The following is a 22,642-nucleotide window of genomic DNA, read 5'->3' as shown; positions in this document are numbered from 1 at the left end:
TATCTCTTTAATGAGTTTGGAGTTCAGCAGGAATGCAAAATGTGCCCCAACGTTTATAACTTTAGAAATTGCTGTATCATTTGTATTTTTGAAACGGAGTTTAGTTGGGAAAATATTTTGTAGCTGAGTTAGAAACGTGAAAGTAAGGCTCATAATCAAGATGTTGATTTCAGCCTCAGCGGAGGGAAAGATAATAATTTAGTTGGCAAAGAATTTTTGCAGCAAAATTGTATTTGAGACAACAGAGTGTAAAGATATCTTTCAAGTTTCATTTCTACTACATTCTCCTTAGGCCCCCCTCCAAAAAGGGGGTGGATTTAGAAAAACCCAAAGGTAATCTGGTTTCAATTACATGCTGTAAAAATAGAATTTGTGGCCAGAAATTAATTTGGAATATTTTTTATGGGGGTAGCATTGTGGGTTGTATGGGTCTTTCACCAACTTTATTGCTTTTCTTTGGTTCTGGATCTAAAATATGAACGGGTAAATAAAATGCAGTTTCCTTTTTCAAAAAATAATTTAGTCTTTTTATCCTCACCACACATAAATAAAATCGTTACTTTTTTATTTGTCTTAATTACCTCTTATAATTTTACTTTATTTTTTTGAGGGCCAGCCAACCTAGGCAAAATCAGAATATCATGTAGATTGTTTTAATTTTTCAGAAATTGATACTTTTTCCCCTTGAATTTTGCAAAGGTTATTTGATCTCTTGCAAATTCTAAATAATTAATTCTGTAGTCATAGTCTCTTTAAATAACCAGGCATTTTCTTTTATTTTCTGGGGACTGGTAGTGTTCGGAATTTATTATTCAAATGGTACTTAGGGGTAACTAGCAAATTGTGGCAAATAAAGCTTATGTCCTAGTGGTACGAACGACAGCCAATTATGACATAAAATGGTCTATATAGCGGTAGATTTTCCCCTAAGAACCATAGAACTCCGGATTTGTGCTAAGTGCTAAAATAACCCCAAACAATAAAGCTACTACATTTAAACTGAGCATGGTAGGAATTCTCAAATGTTTTGCATGGTTTTTGTGATGTGGACGTAAGACTGGTTTTAAAGTGCTTTAAAAGCATTTGAGAACCTGGCCGGGAACGAAACCTTGAGTGTCGTAACCTACCATCCTTCCCATGGCCCTGGGCTCCATTTCTGCTCTTAATAAATACACCTTGATGATAATGTTTTATACTTTCCTCCATCCCAGTGACGGTACACCCATCAGACCTGACTCTAATGTGTAACTATCATCTCTTACCCTGACACGTTTTCTTTTACAGACTTTGGACGGATTCGTTTTTGTGGTAGCATCTGATGGCAAAATCATGTATATATCAGAAACAGCTTCTGTACATTTAGGCTTGTCCCAGGTAGGTATTGCCTAATTTTATGTACAACCAAAATATTAAATTAAGTGTTGGTGGATCTTGACAGTCTTACCCAACGTCTGCTTTTGTGTATGCACATAATCCAAAATTGCCAAATCATCTTTTTAGGCTGTCCCGTGGGGCTTCTCTTCTCTGTGTTATACTTCACTTTTTTAGTTTCTTTTTCCCTTGGGATTAATGACCAGGCTATCTTTGCAATGGCCAGCCTTGTTCTGAGATGCAGTCCCATCGCCTGGATTCTGCTTATACAGTAATGCTCTCTGCCACTAACAAGAGCTTCACAAAGGGAGATTTTTCAGTCCGCAGTTGATGGTCTGCATGTGGTATTGGGAGTTGCTGTGAAAGTAAGGGGCAAGCTGGTGCCGAACATGGATTTTATGCAGAATGTGCTTTGGGGAGAGAGAAAAGGGGGGTAGATTTATGACTGTTCACATGGAATTCAGGGTAATTTTTCCTGAGTTTTTCCAGTTCAGTGGTCGTTTCAGTAAAGCATTTTATATGCTTGTGATAGAAACTCATAAAACTCAGTTTACTACTGTTTTGCACAGCAAGGTCCTGGTTTCTTTAGAACATTTAAATATTACCGATTTTTCTGGAACCCCCTTCTAAAAAGGAGTTCATCCCTTAGAGGAAAGAGATGCACTCAGCTTTATCTGTCTCCATCAGGCTGAGGGTTTGGTGGAGAATTTAGCTGCTCTCTGGGCCCATTCGGATGGGGGGAGGGGTGGTCTAACTGTTGCCATTCACATTTCTGATTTAACAAGCGTGGATCCTAGTTCTAAAAGTCACATTTTTTATATACATAGGGACTAAATGTTTCTTTACATTGTGAATTATCAGAGTGCCTTTTTTCATCACAGCTGAAGACACACTAGAATTAATTAGATACAGGAAATGGGCTCCCAGGAGGCACGTGAAGAATCCATGTTACACTAGCCTCCTCCAGTAAAGCCAAAATAAAACAAGCCAATTAATGTGGCGCGGGTTTTCTCATTGAAAAACAAAATTACCGCTTTGGAAACCTGCATCTGACGTATTCCTTTTCTTTTTCTGCCAATACGTTTTTTAAAGTTGCCACTTGTTTACCACCTTCTCTTCCAATGTGTGTCCTTATTCATGTCCCAGTGGGTTTCTGTGCCTATGTGTTTCTTATGCAAAGTCCTTTAAAGTGAATCTCATATTAAAATTGTTTGGTGCTTTCTTTTTTCTTCCTTTTCTGTTTTTTTATGAAACCAGGTCTCCGAGATAAGAGTTACTAAAGTTTGGCTCTTACACCTACTTGATTCATGAGTATACTGGCAGAACGGGAACATGACATTTACTGTTTTTATATTTTCCAAAGTTACTATTCTCTGAATTTCCACCTTGGCCTATTTAGAATTATTTAAGACCCTTTAGTTGTACCCAGCCTGGTTTCTACTCCTGACTTGATCTGTGGCTGAGTGACTTTGATCGGATTACTTAAGTTTTTCTATCCTAATTTATAAAGACTTGATTACTTTTATAATAATGTCACAAACATTTATGACAAATGACATATTTGTCATTTGAAATGTTTTCTCATTATGACTGGTCAAATGTATTTTAAAATAGGTAAAGTCGCTGTTATCATATATTAAATTTACATTTGAGCTCCCTAGCAGTCAAAGCAAAAAGGGAAATGCATTCAGTTATATGGTTTTCATTGTCTGATAGGGAATGGTACTTAACTTCTCTGAACCATTACTAAAATAATAATGTCTGCTCTACCCCTCTTTTAGGAACATGGTAAGAAACATATCAAAGTGCCCATTTTATGTGATTTATAAGCTATAGGGAGCTACACAACATCAGGCATCACCGCAGTTTCATTAGCATTGAACTTCAAATAGTGTTGGTTGGTGGGCACATATGAGGGCTATGTGGACATTTGGAATGTCCTGTCACCTCATAAGGGCCTGCGCACATACCAGACCATTCCAGTTCATTCAGCCAAGCTGCTTGAGCTAGCATCCTACATCTCTCAGTCATTTTTCTCTCTTTATGTGGGATATAAGAATGTTTATGAACATGATAATCAAAAGCGACCAAAATATTGGATGGGTGACAGATACGCCTCCTGTTCACCATTAACTCCACAGAAGGAAACCTAAACAGAAGCACAATGAAAATTGCATCTCCTTTTGGTCATAATGCAGAAATAAAACTTTGTATCCTAATTGTGAAAGGGGAGGGAGTGATACACTACCATTTTTCAAGGAAGTTGTAGAGATGCCTTCTATCTATATGTTGCCGGGAGAAGTGTCAATTTACAAAAAGATAAGTCAAACTGGTGGTCTGTGTAGAGCGAGGGATTTTTTCCTGATCTCTTGGCGGGACTGCGCTGGCCTCAGTCTCCAGCTACAAAAACACTCTAATGCAGACGCGAGCCCTCGTTCGTGCCTGGGGAGTCTTCCGTGGGGAACTGTTTAAATAAGCAGCGACAGTCTTTCCCCTCAGATCTGCCTCCTGTTCACCATTAACTCTGCAGAAGGCAATCTAGGCAGAATCACAATGTGTATTTTTTTCTGTCTTCTTTACTTAAATAGTAAAATGAAGTATTGAATAGGATGTCAAATACTCAACTTCTCTTTTCTTAAAAAAAAGATTTTTGCACCTTTTAGATTATTTTTATTGGTAGTAAAAAGTTAAGCAAATATATCAAACACGAAAACTTATTAAATCTTATTAAGCTTATTAAAATAAGCTTAAATTTTTTTTAAATCACCAGAGATAAAAGCGTTAACAAAATTTTACCCAGTAGTCAGAATAACCCTTTAAACAGATTTTCTGATGAATAAAGATAGTAGAAATAGCTTATATTTACAAAGCACCCTTCATGTTCGAAGAACCTTCAATTACTCTCAATGACATTATCTCATTAAGTAACAGCAATCTTTTACATTAATTCAGGGTTAAACTCTATGTTAGCAGCTCCTAGGGAACATAAGCTCTTAGGTTTGCCATAATTGTGTGATAATTCACAGCAAAGTGGTGTTTTTTTAAAAAAAAAATCTGCAACGTCTAAACAACTATCTGAATTATCTGAGAGTATAAAAATGATTCTTTGTGCGTTATGAGGTCATCTCAATTCAAGGACTTTTACTGAACTTTTTTTAAATGAGTGTCGGATTAAGAAATCTACTTCATATGGCAGATTTTATTAGTTTATTTTTGCTTTTAAATTAGTAAACACAGAGATCCTTGCTGTACCAAAGAGTGAGAGAGACAACCCCAAAATGCAAGCTGTCTGCTCAGCCCACGGGCTGAGTGTCGGGAACTAGGGCCCAGCTTCTGGCTTGAAAATTCTATTCGGTGTACGTGCACAGAAATAATACATAATAATTCATAGAGTCGAATTCATATCTATGTGGAAGAGCCAGACTGGGGAAGCGTGCTTCATCCATGTAAGTTATTAAATGACTTCGTTCCAGGGTTTTTTGGTTAATATAATTGACTGACATAGTCAAAGAAGGAAGAGCCCTGGGTATTTGCTCGGTATTTCTGCGAACATTTTTAAGGATCCTTGTGGTTTAAATTTCCTTACCAAAGTTGCATACATTATATAGCATCTAAGTAACTAGTATACATTTTCAAATAGATATAGATATGTATGAAATAGCTGTTTATGAGACACATGAAGGAAAATGTAATATTTGAGATTGCGGCTAGAAGCTCGGCCGTAAAAATAGCCATGGCGTTGTTCGGGGCCATAAGACCTAATCCTTTCACTTTTGAAATAAAGAGAAAGGACAGCGTTTTATGTTTGTTGACATAACTTGAACCCTGAAACCCAAACCATTTTATTTTTAAATGTTTAATTTACCATAGTCAGGAAAACACCCAGAGCAGAGTGACGTGTGTTTTCTGCGTTCTGGGTCGCTTTCCCCCTTATGGCGACCCAGAATGTATCCATTTAGTTCTGTATTTATCACATGTAGCTTTCTTGGCAGGAAGAAAAGCTATTCAGCGAAACATAAAAAAGCTCTTAGTAGGCAAGCAATTCATTTTGTAGTTAGCGGGGTTTTACAAATACTAAAATATCCCACGGAGGGTCTGTTTTAATAAGGTTGATGTATGAGATCTGGGGAGTTATATAACAACAACCATAATTTTTTTTTTTTTTTTGGTGAGGTAGCCACATTTCTTTCAACATTCAAAAGCACGAGTAGATATGTAAATACAGGAAACGCCATGTCAACCATAATTTTGAGTCAAGGTCAGCGCTGTTTTATCATTCCAAAATTTGTTCTTTAAAAACATTTCCGCTATTTGAAGACTGTTAGACTTCCTAGACAGCCTTAGAGTTTTATAGTTGACCCAAGTATTCAGAAAATCAAGACTTTTCATTCATGAACCTTCACCTTTCTCATTCTCCAAACACACGTGATAAGAACGGGATCTTGGAAAACACATGAAGCTACTTGGGGATTAAAACAAGAATAGAATCTCTGTAAGCACAAAAGGGAATCTTTCTGCAAGTATATGAAGATGCTTTATAAAAGACAATTGCTTTTTTCTAAATAAGAACTTGGAGGTAATCAGAATTATCATTTTTCCCTAAAAAAGTGGGTAAAGGAGAAATGATAGGCCAACACACACAAACAATTTTGCTATTTTTTCATTTTAAAAATAAGTGTTGAAATTGTGAATCAATAAAAAAATATGCTCCATTATTTATTAGCCTCTGTCACTCTCTACCTGACAGAGCTTCTCAAGGAATTTCTATCGTTCTCCTTGGGAAAAAGGAGATTGTCCTGTCCCAAATGGCTGACTTAAATGTTGCTGGTTTATTTAAACTTTTTTTTTTTTTTTTTTGGTGAGGAAGATTGTCCTTGAGCTGACATCTGTTGCCAATCTTCTTCTTTTTGCTTGAGGAAGACTGTTGCTGAGCTAACGTCTGTGCCAATCTTCCTCTGTTTTGTATGTGGGATGCTGCCGCAGCATGGCTCAATGAGCAATGTGTATGTCGGTGCCCAGGATCCAAACCCATGAACCCCAGGCCGCCAAGCAGAACGTGCCAACTCAACCACTTCGCCACCTGGCTGGTCCCTATTTAAACGTTTTAAGGATTAACAGGAATGACTTGAGGGAAGAATGTCTAGTTTTTATTCCTTATTTTTTAATGAAATCTTGTAATAACTTTATTCATAGGCAAATATCCATCTGGGTCATTAGGAAAGTGCCAGGTTTGGGAGGTGAGCGTTCAGTAGGGAGGTTGGAGGGTTTCTGGACCAGGATTCCCTCCATTGCTCTGTTTGCATAAGATTGGAAAGAAACGTTCCGTGAATAATGGGGAAAATAGAACTGTGAAAGGCGTTTTAGGGACAAGATTGCTTTGCAGGCCAGAAATATAATTTGGATAAATTCTGAATAAAGAGACAACTCGCACATCTTAACGAATTGGAAGAAGTGGCTGCGAGGAGTGGGATAAATCACTTCATCTTTCGATGGCCCCTTGGTCCCAAGTAAAGAGCTGATGGCCTTGTTGCTCATTTGGCACGGTGGCTCCTGGGAGAATGTCATTAAACCGCCTGGCTGGGGTTGTCCTGCTGCGTGAGGTGGCACGGTCCTGGCTGCCCCTTGACAGAAGATCATGTGTCTCTGTTCTGAGTGAGAGCAACGGGCTTCCCGAAGAAGCAGGTGGTGTGACACACTTAAAAATACCGAGGGGGTGGTTGGGGACAAAGCTCTTGCAAGCCTGTCTTTGCGCCCTTAGCTCCTCTCCCCTTGGGGCAGGGCTGAGGAAGAGTTCTGCAGACCCACCCAAGGGTCTTTGCCATCCAGGGACAATTTCTCACGCACCTTGAGTTTCTTCCCACACGGGGCTGTGGGGCTCCTACTGGCTGTGACAGAAGTACCATCACTGCCCTGGGGCCCCCTGATCAGTCCTGGGTGTGCTGACTCACTGTCTTCGTCTGCACTATTGTACCTCTGAAATAGGATCCACCCATCTCTGTTCAGAAGGCTGCTCTGATGGTGGTAGTTTCTGGAACATTCTATGCCACTGCCCATCTTGAGATGGGTGAGGAGGCTCAGGTCTTGAGAACCCCTGTCATCTCCTATCATGGCATTTGTGTTTGGGAGAACAGTAGGAAAGGTCTCCAGGTTAGGCACTGAGTCACCAGGGACCTCTGTGTGAAGGTCATACTATGGTATTTCTCTAGAGCCCCCACCCCTGCAAAGCAGGGTCCTGTCCAACACAGACGTGACCTCTAGCCCTGCCATGGTGTCCTCCCTGGGGTGTGTCTGGAAGTAGGTGGTGTCTGAGTGTCAGTGTAGCAGCCTCAGGAAGTAACCCCATGTCACGTGGCTATCTGGAGTGGGCCCAAACCTTCCAGCAGGTCACGCAGCCACCCAGCCACACCTGTGGGCAGGAACCAGGGGTTAACACAGTCATCCAGGCCTAGGAAGGCCAGAGACACGTTCCTGGCAACGTGAAAGAGGCTGGGCAGGGCCTGAGGGGCACAGCTCAGAGCCGACGGAGAAAGGGCCTTTGTCGGGGTTCGAGTCCTTCTCAAGCTCAGCGGAGCCCCCGGGGGGTCCCGCCCCTCTGCCTCTGAGTAGACAAGGCTCTTGCAGGGAGAACACTCTGGCCGTGGCCCTGGTCTCCTGGCTGGTCAGCCCCCTCAGGCAGCACTCAAGCACAGGCGAAGGGCAAAGGTCTGTTTTAAGCTGTTTGCCATATGAAGGATGCCGCCCAGGTCGTTAGGGTCACCCGCCTCCCTGGCACACCTTTTTCATCCTTCACTTTCCGGTTCCTCCTGCTCAGGACTCTTGGCTTTCAGCTGAAGCCTCTGCTCTCTGGCCTGGTTGGAAAGTGTGGGAGACAATTCAGGGTGCTGCTTGCAAAAAGACTAATGTTTCTGCCTGGGGAGAAGGTGTGGGTGTCAGCGGAGGTCAAAGTGCGGTCCCCGGCGGGTGCAGACCTGTGATACACACACCCTACACCTCCTTCCCCCCAGGCGGTCCTAGAGAAGATTCCTTATCCTTCCCTTCCCTCTGCGGCAGGTGGAGCTCACGGGCAACAGCATTTATGAGTACATCCATCCTTCCGACCACGACGAGATGACGGCTGTCCTCGCGGCCCATCAGCCTCTTCACCATCACCTGCTCCAAGGTATTTCCTCCAGACGAAAAGAAACCAGGAGGAATACAAGATGATGCTGTTCAATGGGACCCCAGGGCTTTGCTTCCCATGCTGCCAAGGGGAGGTGCTACTGGGCTGCCCCGTCAGGCTTCTCCAGCAAACATGCAGCAGCCACCAAGAGGGACTTGCTTTTATGCCTCTGTCCTTTCCAGCAACATTGTTGATCCCCGTTCATGTTCCAGAGTCTGAGAGGTGCTGGAACCCAGAGAGGTGCTGGGTAGGAGATAAAGTCAAGGCTTCTCCCCTAATGTCCTCTGGCTTTAGAATTCTAGCGACACTGATCTACACCTGGGCTTCTTAACCAACGAGTCGGAGGACAGAACTCAGGGGTGCATGAAATTGCATGGGGAAACTTACTTCTTTATTCTCTCTAGTTGAAATTTAGCATTTCCTTGGCTTTTAGATTGCAGACAATAAGCCATCTTACTATCGCTAGTACCTGTGGCTTGGCCAACAACAAAAATCACAGACTTTTTTTTTTTTTTTTACCACATTACGGTTGTTGCAAGTATTTAAACATATGGTTCATGCTCATTGCTATTTGGAAATTTCAGGAGTTACAAGCCCCACTCCTGGATCTTGTGATTTAATATGTTACTAAAGCAGCACCTTTATAACCATATCACCACCTGTTTTAATATTTCGATAGCTATTTTCCAACAGAGTTGGTTCCATTTGTAATCTCATAGTTTTTATTTTATGCATTTAACAAGGCTCTTCCGAGTAGGGATCTGTAGGATTTGTGCCATGGCGCGAATCGGTTAAGAAGCCCTGGTCTAGACAGAGGCAGGTCCCTCTCACTGGCCTGGCTCCATCTGGGGACAAGGTCCTCTTCCTGACAGTCCCATCACTGTCCCTACTGTGGCGTTAGGGCAGGTGTGGTGTGATTGTCAGTGGAGGATGTGGAGCATATCATGACACAAATGACTCTTTAAATTGCAATTTCGATACACGCTAGGAAGACACAGAAGAACTTATTCCAGGAGCCCTGGCCGCCTTGTAACTCCCTCTGACAGTCCAATGAGACCAACCAGCATGTTGACCAACGGGTCTCTTGTCTGCTTTGAACTGTGGTATCCCAGCTTAGCCAAAATTGCCCAGAGGGACAAAATGCAAGAGAAGGAACTTCAAGAGTGATGAGAGTTGGGTAGCCAGCCAGCGAGAAAATTGAGTTCCGTTCTTCCTGCGTCCTCACGGGAAAAGTCACTCTGAGGGCGGGGGAGCGAATACAGAATAGCACGCTCAGTTTTAAAACCCCTTGCAGACACAGCTCTGCAGCCCCCATGTTCTAGCTCCAGGAATAGTCACTGTGAGTTTAATTGTTCCTTCCCAAGGAGAGAGACTGGCGTGTTGGTCTCTGAGATGACGTGGGCGTCTTAGTTATAGCTGAGGTCTGTGATTCTTAAGTCCTTGGAAGTGGTCTGGCTGTACGAAGGAGGATGAATAAGACGCTGAAGAAGTAACGTCTAACAAAATGAGGGCCAGGAGTAAACGCTGCACCTGGATCTGCTTCTTTCACAATGGGGTTGTTTAAACCTGGGCAAAGACAGCGGGAGTCTTGGAGAATTCCTCGGAACATTGTGTCATTATTGTTTTAAAAAATTGCAGTGTGTTAATTCCATGGGACTGTGTTTTCTCCCATGAGCTCTGGGTTTCATTTTATCCTTCCACGTCATAGCCTTAAAAAAAGTGTTTAGAAAATGACAGCAAGTGAATCTTGGGAATATCATGAGATGCTCCCCCCCCCAGTTTCCATGGGGTTCGATGGAGGCTGCGGTGTAGCGACAGTAGAAGAGGAGAAGTAGAAAGAGCTAGGAGGGTTGGGGTTGCCCACTGAGTAATGTCCACAGCCAACCGAGCGTGCAGGGTTTCAGGGTCCCAAGCCCCCGGTTTTTTCCCCAATCTCTCCTCTGCAGAGTTGGTTTCTGTGCCTGAACTGACCCATTGTTTTATGATAACTGTATGAGAAACGGGCTCTCCCCAAAACTGGATAATTACCGGGTGATGTTTTTTAGAGCTGAGCGTGGCTTATTTGAAAATGGTACAGATAGGTGGCCATGTTAACTGGAAGCCTTATGCCCCACAAACCCCAGCCTGCTGCAGAGGAATTGTGGGTAAACATGGCAGCCTCTCCAGCTGGGGGAAACAGGGGGCATCCTAAGCGAGTCCCTGGCTTCCACCGGGCAGTGCCCTTGGGGAGGGGCGGAATGCCTCACTTCCATTCCTAGTGGGAACCTTCCTTTAAAAATTAATTTATTAACCACCATCAAATGGCTGTTTGTTTAGAGTGGAGTGACCTCGCCCTCACCCAGGGGTGAGGACATTTCGCCATTCCTGCCTTGAAGAGCTGGCGTCCCCTCATTGAAGATGGTGTTTCCTTAGGGGACTCATTTGTGAGAAGAGAGAGTGGGGAGGGTAAGAGCCCCAGAGAGAGGAGGGGGTGGTCCGTCCAGGACTGTCAATGAGGGTGAAAGCTTTGATCTGGCCAAGAGAGTCAGTTGGGTCTGGCCACCATGCCGCATTGCTGGGCAGTCTCGGTGCCCACGGGCACAGGTGGCAGGAGGTGCCCTGGGGCTGGCTCCCTCTGCTGGGGAAAGGGACTGCCCTTGTGACTTTTACTCAGAATCTACTGCCCTGAGGGAAGTCAGATGCTTCTGGGCCTTCCTGGCAGGCTTGGGCACCTGCCCCAGGGCTGGCCAAGGCGATTCTCCTGGCACCAGGCCTCTCTGTGGCCGCCACGAGGGGACCAGCGCAGGAGGAGCCAGGCTGGGCCCACTGCACGTACAGTCCTCACCTTGGCCCCAGGTTGGCGTGTCCCAAGTTCTTGCTATGGCCGGGTTCCCAGCTGCTTTCCTCTGAAGCACACAGAAGCCAGGGCAGGAGCGGGCCAATCTCCCAGCCCCACCCAGGTCCTGGCCACAGGCGGAAGCCGGCTGCGTCAGGTCTGGGCACACTGGGACGAGCCCCCTGGCGGCCGGATCTGGTCCTCAGGGTTTATGGATATTGTTGGGCTAAGGACGGGAAACATCGTGGGGCAGTTTGCCAATCTAACCTCACTCTGCTTTCAGAGTATGAGATAGAGAGGTCATTCTTTCTTCGAATGAAGTGTGTCTTGGCAAAAAGAAACGCGGGCCTCACGTGCAGCGGATACAAGGTACGAGGAGCCTCGGGTGGGCGGGAGGGAGGGGGCGCAGTGGGTCTTCACTGTGTTTGGTATCTTGCTTCACACTCAGGAACGTCTGAGGACAGGACCTAAACATTTCACGCTGCCTAATGTAGCTGGTGTAGAACTTTCTATTAACGCTGCTCCCGGCTGCTCGCAAGGCAAGTGCGAGAGCTGGTGTTTTACAAGGCTGTGCCAGGCGGACAGGATTTCATCGTAGATCAGGAATAAATCTCCTCGGCACCTTCAGGTTCTACACCGGTCGGTCCCACTGGAGCAGCCGCCCCTAGGGTTTACTGAGAATCCGCATTCCAGGGCAGCATCCTGGGGTCAGCAGTGAGTAGTCGGAGCACAGAAATGTCGCTCTTGCCCTTGGAATGTCGGCCAAATCCAGTGATGATGATGGTGCATGTGACCATGCTGAGTGCATCTGCAGCCTCTCGGCTAATCTAATCAATAGTCACAGCAGCCCCCTGAGGGGAGGATCATGGCCTCCTTCTTAATCAGACACGAGCTGAGAAGAAGGCCCAGCGGAAGGGCGCCCAGGCCAATGGGGCGGTGCTGGGCCTCGGAGCCAGCCCTCGCTCCTCCTGGCCGCACTTCTCTGCCAGACGTGCCGCTTGCTCTGGCTAACTCCAGACTCTAGGAGTAGGTCACCCAAGGAGCCGCGGGGCAATGCTGCGCTCAGCCTGGGAGTCAGCCTCTGCAGATGCAAGGGCAGGTTGGGGGCAGTCCGCGCTGAGCACCCCCTTCTCTGGAGTTCCTCGCCCTCCTCCCAGGAGTCTGCAATTGCTGTTCCTCCTGCCTCAGAGGAAAGAGGGCATAAGCTCATCACTGTGGAGCTGGAGGCGGATGGGAGCCCTTTTGCAGGAGTATTTGCATGTTAGAAAGGGAGGGAGGGGCGTGTGAAGAGAGAGAGGACAGTTTTGTGCCTTTGTCCTCTCTTTCTGGAATGCCCCTCCACATCTCTGTCCCATCTCAGAGTCCACCTTCCTTCAGCCCCTCCCCACCTCCTTCCCATCCCAGGGGTGCCTTCCCTCAGTCTCTCCTCAGTCCCCTCCTTTGAGCCCCACTCTGAGCTCTTCCTCTTGATCTTTACTTCACTCTGTTTCACAGTTTGGGGGCTACCTTTCCTGTTTGCTGTCCGAGACTCAGAGCCTCTTAGGGACAGGGCTGGGGAAGCCAGCATCGTCGTGCACACAGTACACATTCTTCAGGCGACTTGGGCCTTCAGTTATTGACTACGTGTCTAATCTTAAGCAGAACACATCAGCTATCTTGTCCTCGGTTTCCTCATCAGTAAAATGGGACAATAGACTAGAAGGATTTTAAGATTGGTCCCAGCTCTAAAGACTGTGAAAACCTTCAGAAATCCTGGAAGAAAGTTTTTGAAAAGAGGATTTAAGATTTTGGCTGTTCATTACAGCTGTTATAAAAGACCATGATCCTTTGAAGAGTTTACTGACTATAACTTGTATAAATGTTTCAGATATTGAGGCTTAGGCTGTACAACGCTTTCTCTTTGACATTTGGAACGCTATCCACGCTCTGCTCTGTGGCTGTTGGCTAGGACAATTAGAAGTGTTTCTATGGAGCAACTCTGGCTTATTGCTTATTACGAGGGCATAAAATCTTGAACTGTAAATAAACTAAAATTAAAATACATTAAAGATGAAGACTTTTATTTGATTCAATTGACAGAATTCTTAATTTTACTAGCGTGATATAGCTTGTCAAGTGATATAAAGGTCAAGTTAACAGATGTCAAATTTAATCTCGTTGGAAGATAATACGCATTATAGTCACTGAAGTGAGTGTTAGGGAACAACGGTGAGCTCCCCAAAATGCCTTTGCTGTGCCAACTAATCACAGCTTGGCCATGAGTTAAATAAGTATCAATCCGTTCTATATTAGAGAGCCGTAACTTGTGGAGTTACTGGAGTATAGTCAGTTGGGTATGACAACCTTCATATTTTATTATGATATTGTTTTCTAAGAAAGAAACACAGCTTCGTTTCTTCGGAGCAGTGAATAAGGCGTTTGGGCACACAGCTCGGCGGGGCCTGGGCTGGGGGATATTCCAGCGCGTTCAAGCCAACCAGCAGGCGCAGAGCCGGGAGGAGCGCGTGGCAGCCTGACCCCTACATTGCTGGCAGCTGACCCTGCCCTCTGCTTTCCCAGGTCATCCACTGCAGCGGGTACTTGAAGATCAGGCAGTATATGCTGGACATGTCCCTGTACGACTCATGCTACCAGATCGTGGGGCTGGTGGCCGTGGGCCAGTCGCTGCCGCCCAGCGCCATCACAGAGATCAAGCTGCACAGTAACATGTTCATGTTCAGGGCCAGCCTCGACCTGAAGCTGATATTCCTGGATTCCAGGTGAGTTTGGCACCCACGGCTGCTGTGGAGTTCCGGAAGATACCCACGGTGGAAACTGGCCTCTGAAACGACACGATTAAGGCAAAATGTAACAAGGAACGAGTTGTCCTAAGGATGTGAATTAGAAAGGGATTTAGTGAAACCAAGTCATGAAGTGAAAGAATTAATATCAGCCTTAGTGCCTAGGGAGTAGGCAGCTTCTTCAGCTTACAAGTGTTTGTTTATTTATTTGTATTTTCATCATCTCACTGGAGGGTGAGCTGGAAATGTGTTGGGAGCACAGGTTAGTTTTTTCCTCTTGTGAAAGCCCACAATGTCAGGATTCTGCCTCGTATCTCCATCAAGCTGGTGGGACTTTAAAACACACAGAAGGTTTCCACACTGAGGAGTGTCTGTGGTGGGGAGAAGTTTGAGCTGTGACAGCCACCGCAGGGCTGAGGCTGGAGCAGAGAGGTGGACTTTCCTGGGGGAAGCTGTGACCACAGGCTCAGCAGGTACCCTGTCTCGGTCTGGGCTGGGAGGGCGAGGCAGCAGTGTCCCCAGAACTACCTCTCCCAGCCGTCCTTTCCTCTCCTACTTGGGAATTCACGCCAACGTGAGAATCTCCAGAGAGAGAGAAGGGAGACGGAATAAGGCAGAACCGCTGATTGCTTGTTGCGCAGGCCTGGGGAGAGGAAGTCTGTACTGGGGCCATCTGGCCCGTCCCCAGGGCAGGCCCCACCCACTCCGCTACCACAGGGCTGCTAGGAAAGATGACATCAGATCAGAGACGTGAAGCATTTGCAAAGGTAAAAAGCCTGATATGCCTGCAGCGTGAGTGACTTTGCCTCCTGGCTCCTTCCTCAGCTGTACAGACAAGAATAAGCTTTCAGAGCCCCCACTCCTGACTTTTGGTGTGTGTGGTCAGGCTTTCTTGGAGAAAGGATATATGTATGTATATATATTTGTTTTCTGGATGTCCTGAAGCTAGGATTTATTGATTCTTTTTTTTCCCCTCACTTTTTCATTGTGGTAAAATATATATAACATAAAATTGATCATTTTAACTATTTATCGAAGAAAACCAAATCCTCCTGGTTAGGAGTGGGAGGTGAGGACACGAATTAGTCTAGTTCATCGTTCATGGACCTCAGAACCATCCAAAGGTGGAGAAGTGACAAGGGTTGGCATTATAGAGTTGCCACTATGCTCCCAGAAACTCCAAGCAATGAGTACATGTATCTCTTTGGGGGAAAGATGGCAGCTCCTCTTGGGATGGCCAAACGCTGACGAGTGCCATTCTCCTGCAGTGAAGATGGGGGCACCTGCAGGGAGAGGAGCCTGGGGCTGGCCAGCTGCCCCGAAGCCTGGGGGTGTGCAAGAAGTACCAGCTCGCAGTGAAAGAGGAGTTCTTTCCAGATTCACGAGCCACTTCTAAAAGTTGATGGAAAGAAAACCCAGCTGCCCAAGTTCATTATTGTAGAAATTTAGGAGGCTATGACTGGCTTCTCCCTTGTTTTGTCTCCTGGTTTTTCTTTGCCGTTCTGGCAAAAACCCCTAAGACCTGGTGAATTCTTGAGAGGAGGAAAGAGGGGCTCTCCTCAGAGAGAGATTTCAGGTCTTCTCAAGTTGTTCCATCCACACTGCTTTGACACGCGAGGGACAGAGGGCGGGCGTTACAGAAGAGGATGTATGAAGTTAGATCAGGGGCCACGTTGCTCCCGGAGGGAGCCTCAGATGTGGGCTTTCTTGAATGCCAACGTTTCTCTACTTGAGGGTGTGAGAGACGTACCCCTGACGTGAGTAGAAAAGAAAGATGGCGATCTTGAGGAAGACTTCCTGTCTTCACAGAAGACTCTGCAGTTCTTCCTGCTAAGTGCCAGAGAGAAGCTTCTAGGAAAGCCTTGAGGCTTTTTCTGAACTCCAGTCATGGAGGAGGTGCTCAAGGGGGTCAGAAATGCTCTGGAGAATTCTTCACACTCACTCTGGTCTTTGGTCTGTTACAGCTCAATGGTCTTTGAAAGGTCACCAGGGGGAAGGGCGGGGGGACAGAGGGGCTGGCCCAGTCCTTGGAGGTCAGCAGAATGGCCCAATGGGGTGGGAGATGTCAGCTCCTACATCTGAACCCCAGGAGCCACCGCGAGGGGTTGGCCTGAAGCCTGGCAGCCCCAAAGTCACGGGGCCAGGATGGTGGGCCTCACCCCATCGGGCCCTCAGACCTCAGCGGAATCCCAGACTCCGCTGAACTCGGCATAACCTGACGTTTGGTTCATGGGGGTTTTGTGGTATTTCACTTTGAAACCGTAGCTGGTGCTTTTGCTAAGGATGGGTGAACCGAGCGATGTTTGGGGTTTGGCAAATCCCTCTGACAGGTCTTCAGACAGTAGAGGGTTGGAAAAAACGGGGAGGGCATGCTGCCAAACCCTTCCCTTCCCCTTTAATTTTTAAAGCCAGTGTGTACTTTGATGAGAAACTTAATACATGTGTTTCTGATTCATTTACACGTTCGGGGCTGTTGTTCTGTAACTTTCCCTCCAAAGGGTCTGGGAAGTCTCTTTCATCCCCACACTGTAGAGATGCCTGGTTTTCTTTTGGGGGGAAGCCAGACGTCTCAGTTTTCCTGCCACACAGAGTCAGACTCTAATGGGGCCCGAAGCTCTAGGTGGCCCTTAGACCAGTCCCCTGAGCCCTGAAAGGCTCTGGCCTGTGCAAGTTCACTTTCCACCCACCTCGAGCCCCGTCTCCTTCCTGCCCTGGAGGAACACCATGGAAATGTGTACACCAAATAGTGACCGATTCCAGGGAAATATGAGGCTCTCAGAGATTTACGACCCGAAGCCCGCGCAGAACCCAACAGAAAGGAGAGCGGGTTAAGGAATGAAAGCGCGGTCAAGTTTCCCCTTTTAATGTACAGCTAACGTTTCAGATCTGGGCCAGCAGGGACCCCGGTCCGGCCGTCCTCAGTCCCCACCCCTCGCCCCCCAGCACTGACTTCTCACCATAGCCTCACCTCTTTTGGAATCCTTTCTTGTCCCCCTCTTTCATCTGCTCTTGAACATCTGTCACCAAGATGTTTGGGCCACCTCGGCCGAGGGCATGGTTCCCACTGCTGTTGCCCAAGGCCTGGGAACTGATACCATTGCCACATGCAATTTTCACCTACGGACGGAGTGATCCAAATGCTGGTGATGATGTGGTCTTGGGTGTTGAGAGTCACTTTTCTTCAAAGAGCTGAAGTGGGAAATTAATATGCCCGGGGCTTGATGAGAATAAAGAGCGGGTAAAGTCAGATAAGCAGTGGGAACCTGCTTCCATTTCCATAAAAAGCTGAAGGCTTACTTTCTAGTCACAATATTTTGGGGTGTTATTATACTATTGTCTGAGGGCTCGAAAACAATCCTCTGCTGATAGGAGGCTTAAACATCTCAGTTATTCCATAATTCCCATCAGTAGGAGTTGCCCAACCATAGCATCATCCCGAGACCAGCTCTGCCTGTTGACAGTGTCCATTGTGGAATGGAGATTTCAAGTCTCAAACACTCAGTAGCCAGGATGTGGAAACAACCGCGTGTCCATCATCAGACAGAATGGATAAACAGGATGTGCTATCTACATAAAGTAGAATATTATTCAGCCGTAAGAAGGAATGAAGTTCTGACACGTGCTACAACATGGGTGAACTTTGAAGACATTATCCTGAGTGAAAGAAGCTGGACCCAAAGCGACGAATATTGTAGGATTCCACTTAGATGGGATATCTAGAATAGACAAATTCATAGAGACAGAAAGGAGAATGGTGCTTGCCAGGGGTGGGAGGGAGGGGAAGTGGGGCTATTGTTTAACAGGGACTGAGTTTCTGTTCCAGATGTTGAAAAAGTTCTGGAAATGGAAGTGGTGATGGCTACACAGCATTGTGAATGTAGTTAATTCCATGGAATTGGATGCTTAATAATGGTTAAAATGGTAAAATTTATGTTATGCATATTTTACCACAATAATTTAAAAAAGATTGCCACAAGACTTTGGGTTCCCCCAAAACCCCCCGAGAATGGGTTCTTTCTCACCGTGGCAGCCTTCCCCCACATATCAAAGTGCGCTCTTAAGCATCCTCAGATAAGCTTCACCTTGAAAAGGGATAAAATTTGCAGCCATCCCAAACACTCTTCTAGCCAGTGGTTTCAAAAGAACCTTCCTGCCCGTGCATAGCGCTACATCCTGCGCTGCGCCAAAGTTCAAAGACTTTCTTCTTGTAAAAAAGATCATTCTCAGTTTCCAAAATCAACATGGATTTAAAAGCCTTTTAAAAAAGGCAGCCCCCAGCCTTTTAGCTCTTCATTAGCTGGCAAGACCAATATTAGTTTAAATGAAAGGCAATGGGCAGAGCAGTGTGACTCACGGGGCCACCATCCTCTCTCAGGGTGACCGAGCTGACCGGGTATGAGCCGCAGGATCTGATCGAAAAGACCCTCTACCATCACATCCACGGCTGCGACGTGTTCCACCTCCGCTATGCGCACCACCTCCGTGAGTACCGCACTCCCCGGGGGGGTGGGCTGTGGCTGGCCAGGGGGGAGGCGACTAGGACTGAGTGGGCAGAGCGTCCCTTGTTTGGGACAATAATCAGCCACTGTGTACACACAAGTCTCTAACCTCAAGCCTGACTCAGTCTACCCCTTGCTCGAGCACAGCTATTTGCTGTCAGTTTTCAAACATTCAAGCTCACGCTCCCAATGAAACTCTGGCAGGTGCGGGATGGTGCAGAAGTTTCTGGATTCTAGATTGTGGATTTGGAAACTAAATTTCTCTCTGACATCTGGACACCAGTTGTGAATAACGGTGACAGCAGTAGAAGAACCGAGACTTACAGAGCCCTTACTATGGCCAGGCACTAGTTTAAGTGATCGAATATATTACGAACCCAGTGAGGGAGATTCTCATGTTCATGTTCCTCCTTTTGCTGTTGAGGATGCTGAGGTTCAGAGAGGTTAAGCCACTTGCCCATGGTCACACAGCGAGGAGGCAGCAGAGCTGGGAGCCGAACCCAAGAAGCGTCCGGCCTCCGACCACTGTCCGCCATCTGGCTGGGGAAGCTCAGGGGAAATCACGGGTTCCCAGGTTGGGAGAAGTCAGTGTGGAAAGAGTGAACAAACAGTATTCAATTTGCCAACAGAGGAAATTTGGGGAGCATGTGGATTGGGGGGGTTCCAGTCACTGAAGTGTTTAAAGAAGTGACACTTTTCTTGTAGAATCCAAATCGAGGCAGTGAATAATTTGCATGGCGTGGAATAGCTCATCCTCCCGCCATCCAGCCCAGCGATGCCCATGGCTGGTCCAGGTGCTTGTTAATGGGGTGCAGATGGCGGGAGGAGCCAGATCCTCTGCAACGTGGCCCAGATGGCATGTCCTCTGTTCTTGCCCTGCTTTGTGTTGACTAAGGGGTGTTGGAGGACACGGTGCTGGTGTCAAGCTGGAGGTGGACAGCGGTTCCAGGGGCCGCTCGATCCTTGGCCACGTTGTCTGCCTGGCCGTTCAGTGTCCACTGGGACCCAGCGAGCACGGCAGTTACTAGGACACAGCTGTTCTGTCCTCCTGAGTCACCAGGGGCAGAGACCCGTGACAACCAGGACATTGGCTGGGCGGACGCAGACGTCTTCTTCCTGCTCCCTTTTAATTCAAACAGTGTGAAAAGGTCTCTGTGCATGGAGAGACTCAAGAGTTGTCACAGCCTTTTTATTTCTTTTTGTGAAGATAGCCAAGTCGTGATCTCATATAAACATTCCTGTCCTTCTCGAAACCAAGCTCAGTAGGGGAGCAACTGCCTGGTGTTTGGATGGGAGCTGCAGGTCAGCATCACTGATCCGGGAGCTAGAACTCTTTCGTGCACAAACAGAGCAGAAAGTGTCGATTTTAGACTTAGATCTTTGGGAGACTGCAATGGGCAGGTGAGAAGAGGGGAGCGTGTGCTCTGAAGTCAGGAGAGTGGTTGGGAGGTGGGAGGGGCATCTGCTTCCAGAGCATGGAGCAGCAGCGTGCACCACAGAACAGTCTGGAAGGGAAGACGGTGGGAATGGAGAGCAATGTGAGGATTCATACCTTCCCCCTCCCAGAGGTCGGCTCCCTGCCACTGTCGGGGTGGAGAGGGCTGCTCTGAGAGCCCCAGGTCTGGGGGTTCCCAGCCCCCTTGCGTGGAGGCAGGAGCATGTCTGGGAGCTTCTAGTTGAAAGGAAACCTCCGAATTCCATGAAGGGAGAGTTGTTCAAAGCAGGGCTGCTGTGTGGGAAATCAGGCCTCAAAGCGCAGAGAAAAACAAAGTAGGGAATTAAAAGTCTTCGTTTCCGGTCCCATTTCTTTTCTCTCGCACTGCCTGGCTAACAGAGGGGAGCAGGGATTTTTTACGAGGCAATAAATACAATTTGTGTTTTGGAAATGTAATGAAGGCCACAGCGATGACCAGTCGGAGGCTCCTGTGCCCCGACACGGACCGGATGCTTTTCGTGTGTCCACTCTGACCGTTTGTCAGTGCGGGAGCGGGGCTGTTCTCGCGTCCATTTCCCAGGTGAGCAAAGCCAGACTCCGAAGTGGAGGGACGTGTCGGGGGACACGATGGGTCTTAAACTTGGAGATGTGGGCTGGTCTTTGTTCCCCAGGAGCCCCCATCTTCCTGAGCTTGTCTGGGTTACCAGACCTGCACCGGGATTTGATTCGAGAGGGTCTCCTGAGATTTATATGATAAATCTGCCTTATCTCACTCGGAATTTGGATTCCAGACATTTCCAATGTCCGAGGGAACCCTGAAAGGTGTACACAGCCTTCCAAGGGACACACAGAAAGGGCGGAGTGTTTAGAAACCAGAGGGAGCACGGCTTTCTTCCCCAAATGGGCAAGAATGGGTAAATCAAAGAAAACAGAAAATAGCAATATGATATTGACAGTGATTGCTACTGTGCAGTGACCTAACCTTAACTGTGGTCGAGAAACCACCACAGGGACAGGCTGGAGGAGGCCGGAGTCTGCCCCAGTCTCCCTGCTCCAGCTTTTCCAGATATAAACCAGAGAGTGACAGCAAGAAACAGCTGAGGCTTGGGGCCGGCCCGATGGCGTAGTGGTTAAGTTCAGGTGCTCCACTTTAGCAGTCCAGGGTTTGCAGGTTCAGATCACCGGTGTAGACCTGGCTCGCTCATCAAACCACGCTGTGGCAGCATCCCACATAAAGCAGAGAAAGATGGGCACAGACGTTAGCTCAGCAAGAATCTTCCTCAAGCAAAGAGAGGAAGATTGGCAACAGATGTTAGCTCAGGGCCAATCTTCCTCACCAAAAAAAGAAAGAAAGAAAGAAACAGCCGAGACTCTTATGCATGCAGAGGGCTGGGAATTGGTCTCCCAGAGCTCATGCCTTCAGACGTCCCCCTCAGGGCAGCCATGACATTGACCTGGATGTCACTTTCTCCTCCAAAGCTGGACCTTTCAGATGAAGAAAAGGAAGCTAGTCAACCACCAGAGCATGGTTTGGGGAGGCGGGGTCTTCATGGTGTAGAGCTGGGGCAATTTTGAAACCTCTTCATTGTGTGGTGCCTGGGGCCTCACTCTCCTTCCCGGTCACAGAACTGGGGCCAGAGGGCACAGCTCCAGAAACTGACCCTGAGCCTGCAGTTCAAGTGCAAGAGTTTATTTGGACAGTGACTGAAACACGGATAGAGGAGAGAGAAGTGAGCCACAGAAGAGAAGGAGCCATAGGAGCGATGTTGTCTGCCTGGCTACTGCCGTGGGTGACGGACCCTCGATCCCCCTGGGGACTCTGGGAGCCAGTGCGGGACCCCTGCCTCAGTTATGGCGCCGAGGGGAGAGTGGGCTGAGGCAGTTATACACCCCGCCTGCCAGTCATCAGCTGAGGGCTCTCTCGGAGTGCTAATTCCTCTGCTTGCCCCACATCTGTCAGAATGGGCTCTGCCGAAGAAAGGCCTCTGGCGGGAGATGGGTGCACTCCATGGGGTTGGGGGGGGCTGCGCAGTGAGGAGTCACTGGCCAGAGCGAAGCCCCACCTCTCCACAGCCTCTCCTCAGCTTCCTCCCTTCCTGGCTGCATGAAGGCCTTCTCCAGCCAGGCCTCCCTCCGCAAGCTGCTCCTTGCTCCCAGCGCGGTCTGTCGTCTTTTCCTTGCAAACATGGGTCACTTCTCTCTGGTGGGCCCTGTCACCCTCACTGCTCAGGGTCCCTGTTGGCCGGCCAGAGTGTCCTCCACACCCAAGTTCCTGCCCTGTGCCCTCTGGGGACTGAGGAAAGCCGATCCCCTATGCTCTCCAGTTCTGTTTCCACTCCCGGCTTGATGCCCACGGCCACCACCTCTCCTCAGGGTGGAGCTGTGTCCAGCTCGGCCCCTCCCAGCCCTATCCGGGGACGTAAGTTCTTGTTTCTGGATGCTGCTTTCCCCTCACGCTGTCCAGACAGATCCTCACGGGGACCTCCTTAGTCCTCTTGGGCTGCCATGACAAAGCACCACAGACTGGGCGGCTTACACAGCAGAAATTTGTTCTCTCACGGTTCTGGGTGCTGGAAGTCTTGA

The 22,642-nt window shown here is 47.5% G+C and overlaps 1 protein-coding gene across 1 annotated transcript in view; it reads left to right on the top strand.

Annotated features, from left to right (window-relative positions):
• Positions 1–22,642, top strand: part of LOC124234384 (single-minded homolog 2) — a 48,135-nt gene that overhangs the window by 11,886 nt on the left and 13,607 nt on the right. Inside the window, exons 3-7 of the mRNA XM_046651747.1 lie at positions 1,285–1,374; positions 8,422–8,530; positions 11,629–11,714; positions 13,905–14,104; positions 18,501–18,607. Of these exons, the coding sequence (XP_046507703.1) occupies positions 1,285–1,374; positions 8,422–8,530; positions 11,629–11,714; positions 13,905–14,104; positions 18,501–18,607 (592 nt within the window). The remainder of the gene's footprint in view (positions 1–1,284; positions 1,375–8,421; positions 8,531–11,628; positions 11,715–13,904; positions 14,105–18,500; positions 18,608–22,642) is intronic.

This window comes from Equus quagga, unplaced genomic scaffold (genome assembly GCF_021613505.1).
Source record: "Equus quagga isolate Etosha38 unplaced genomic scaffold, UCLA_HA_Equagga_1.0 73442_RagTag, whole genome shotgun sequence".
NCBI lineage: Eukaryota > Metazoa > Chordata > Mammalia > Perissodactyla > Equidae > Equus > Equus quagga.
This window is presented reverse-complemented; position numbering and strand designations above follow the sequence as displayed.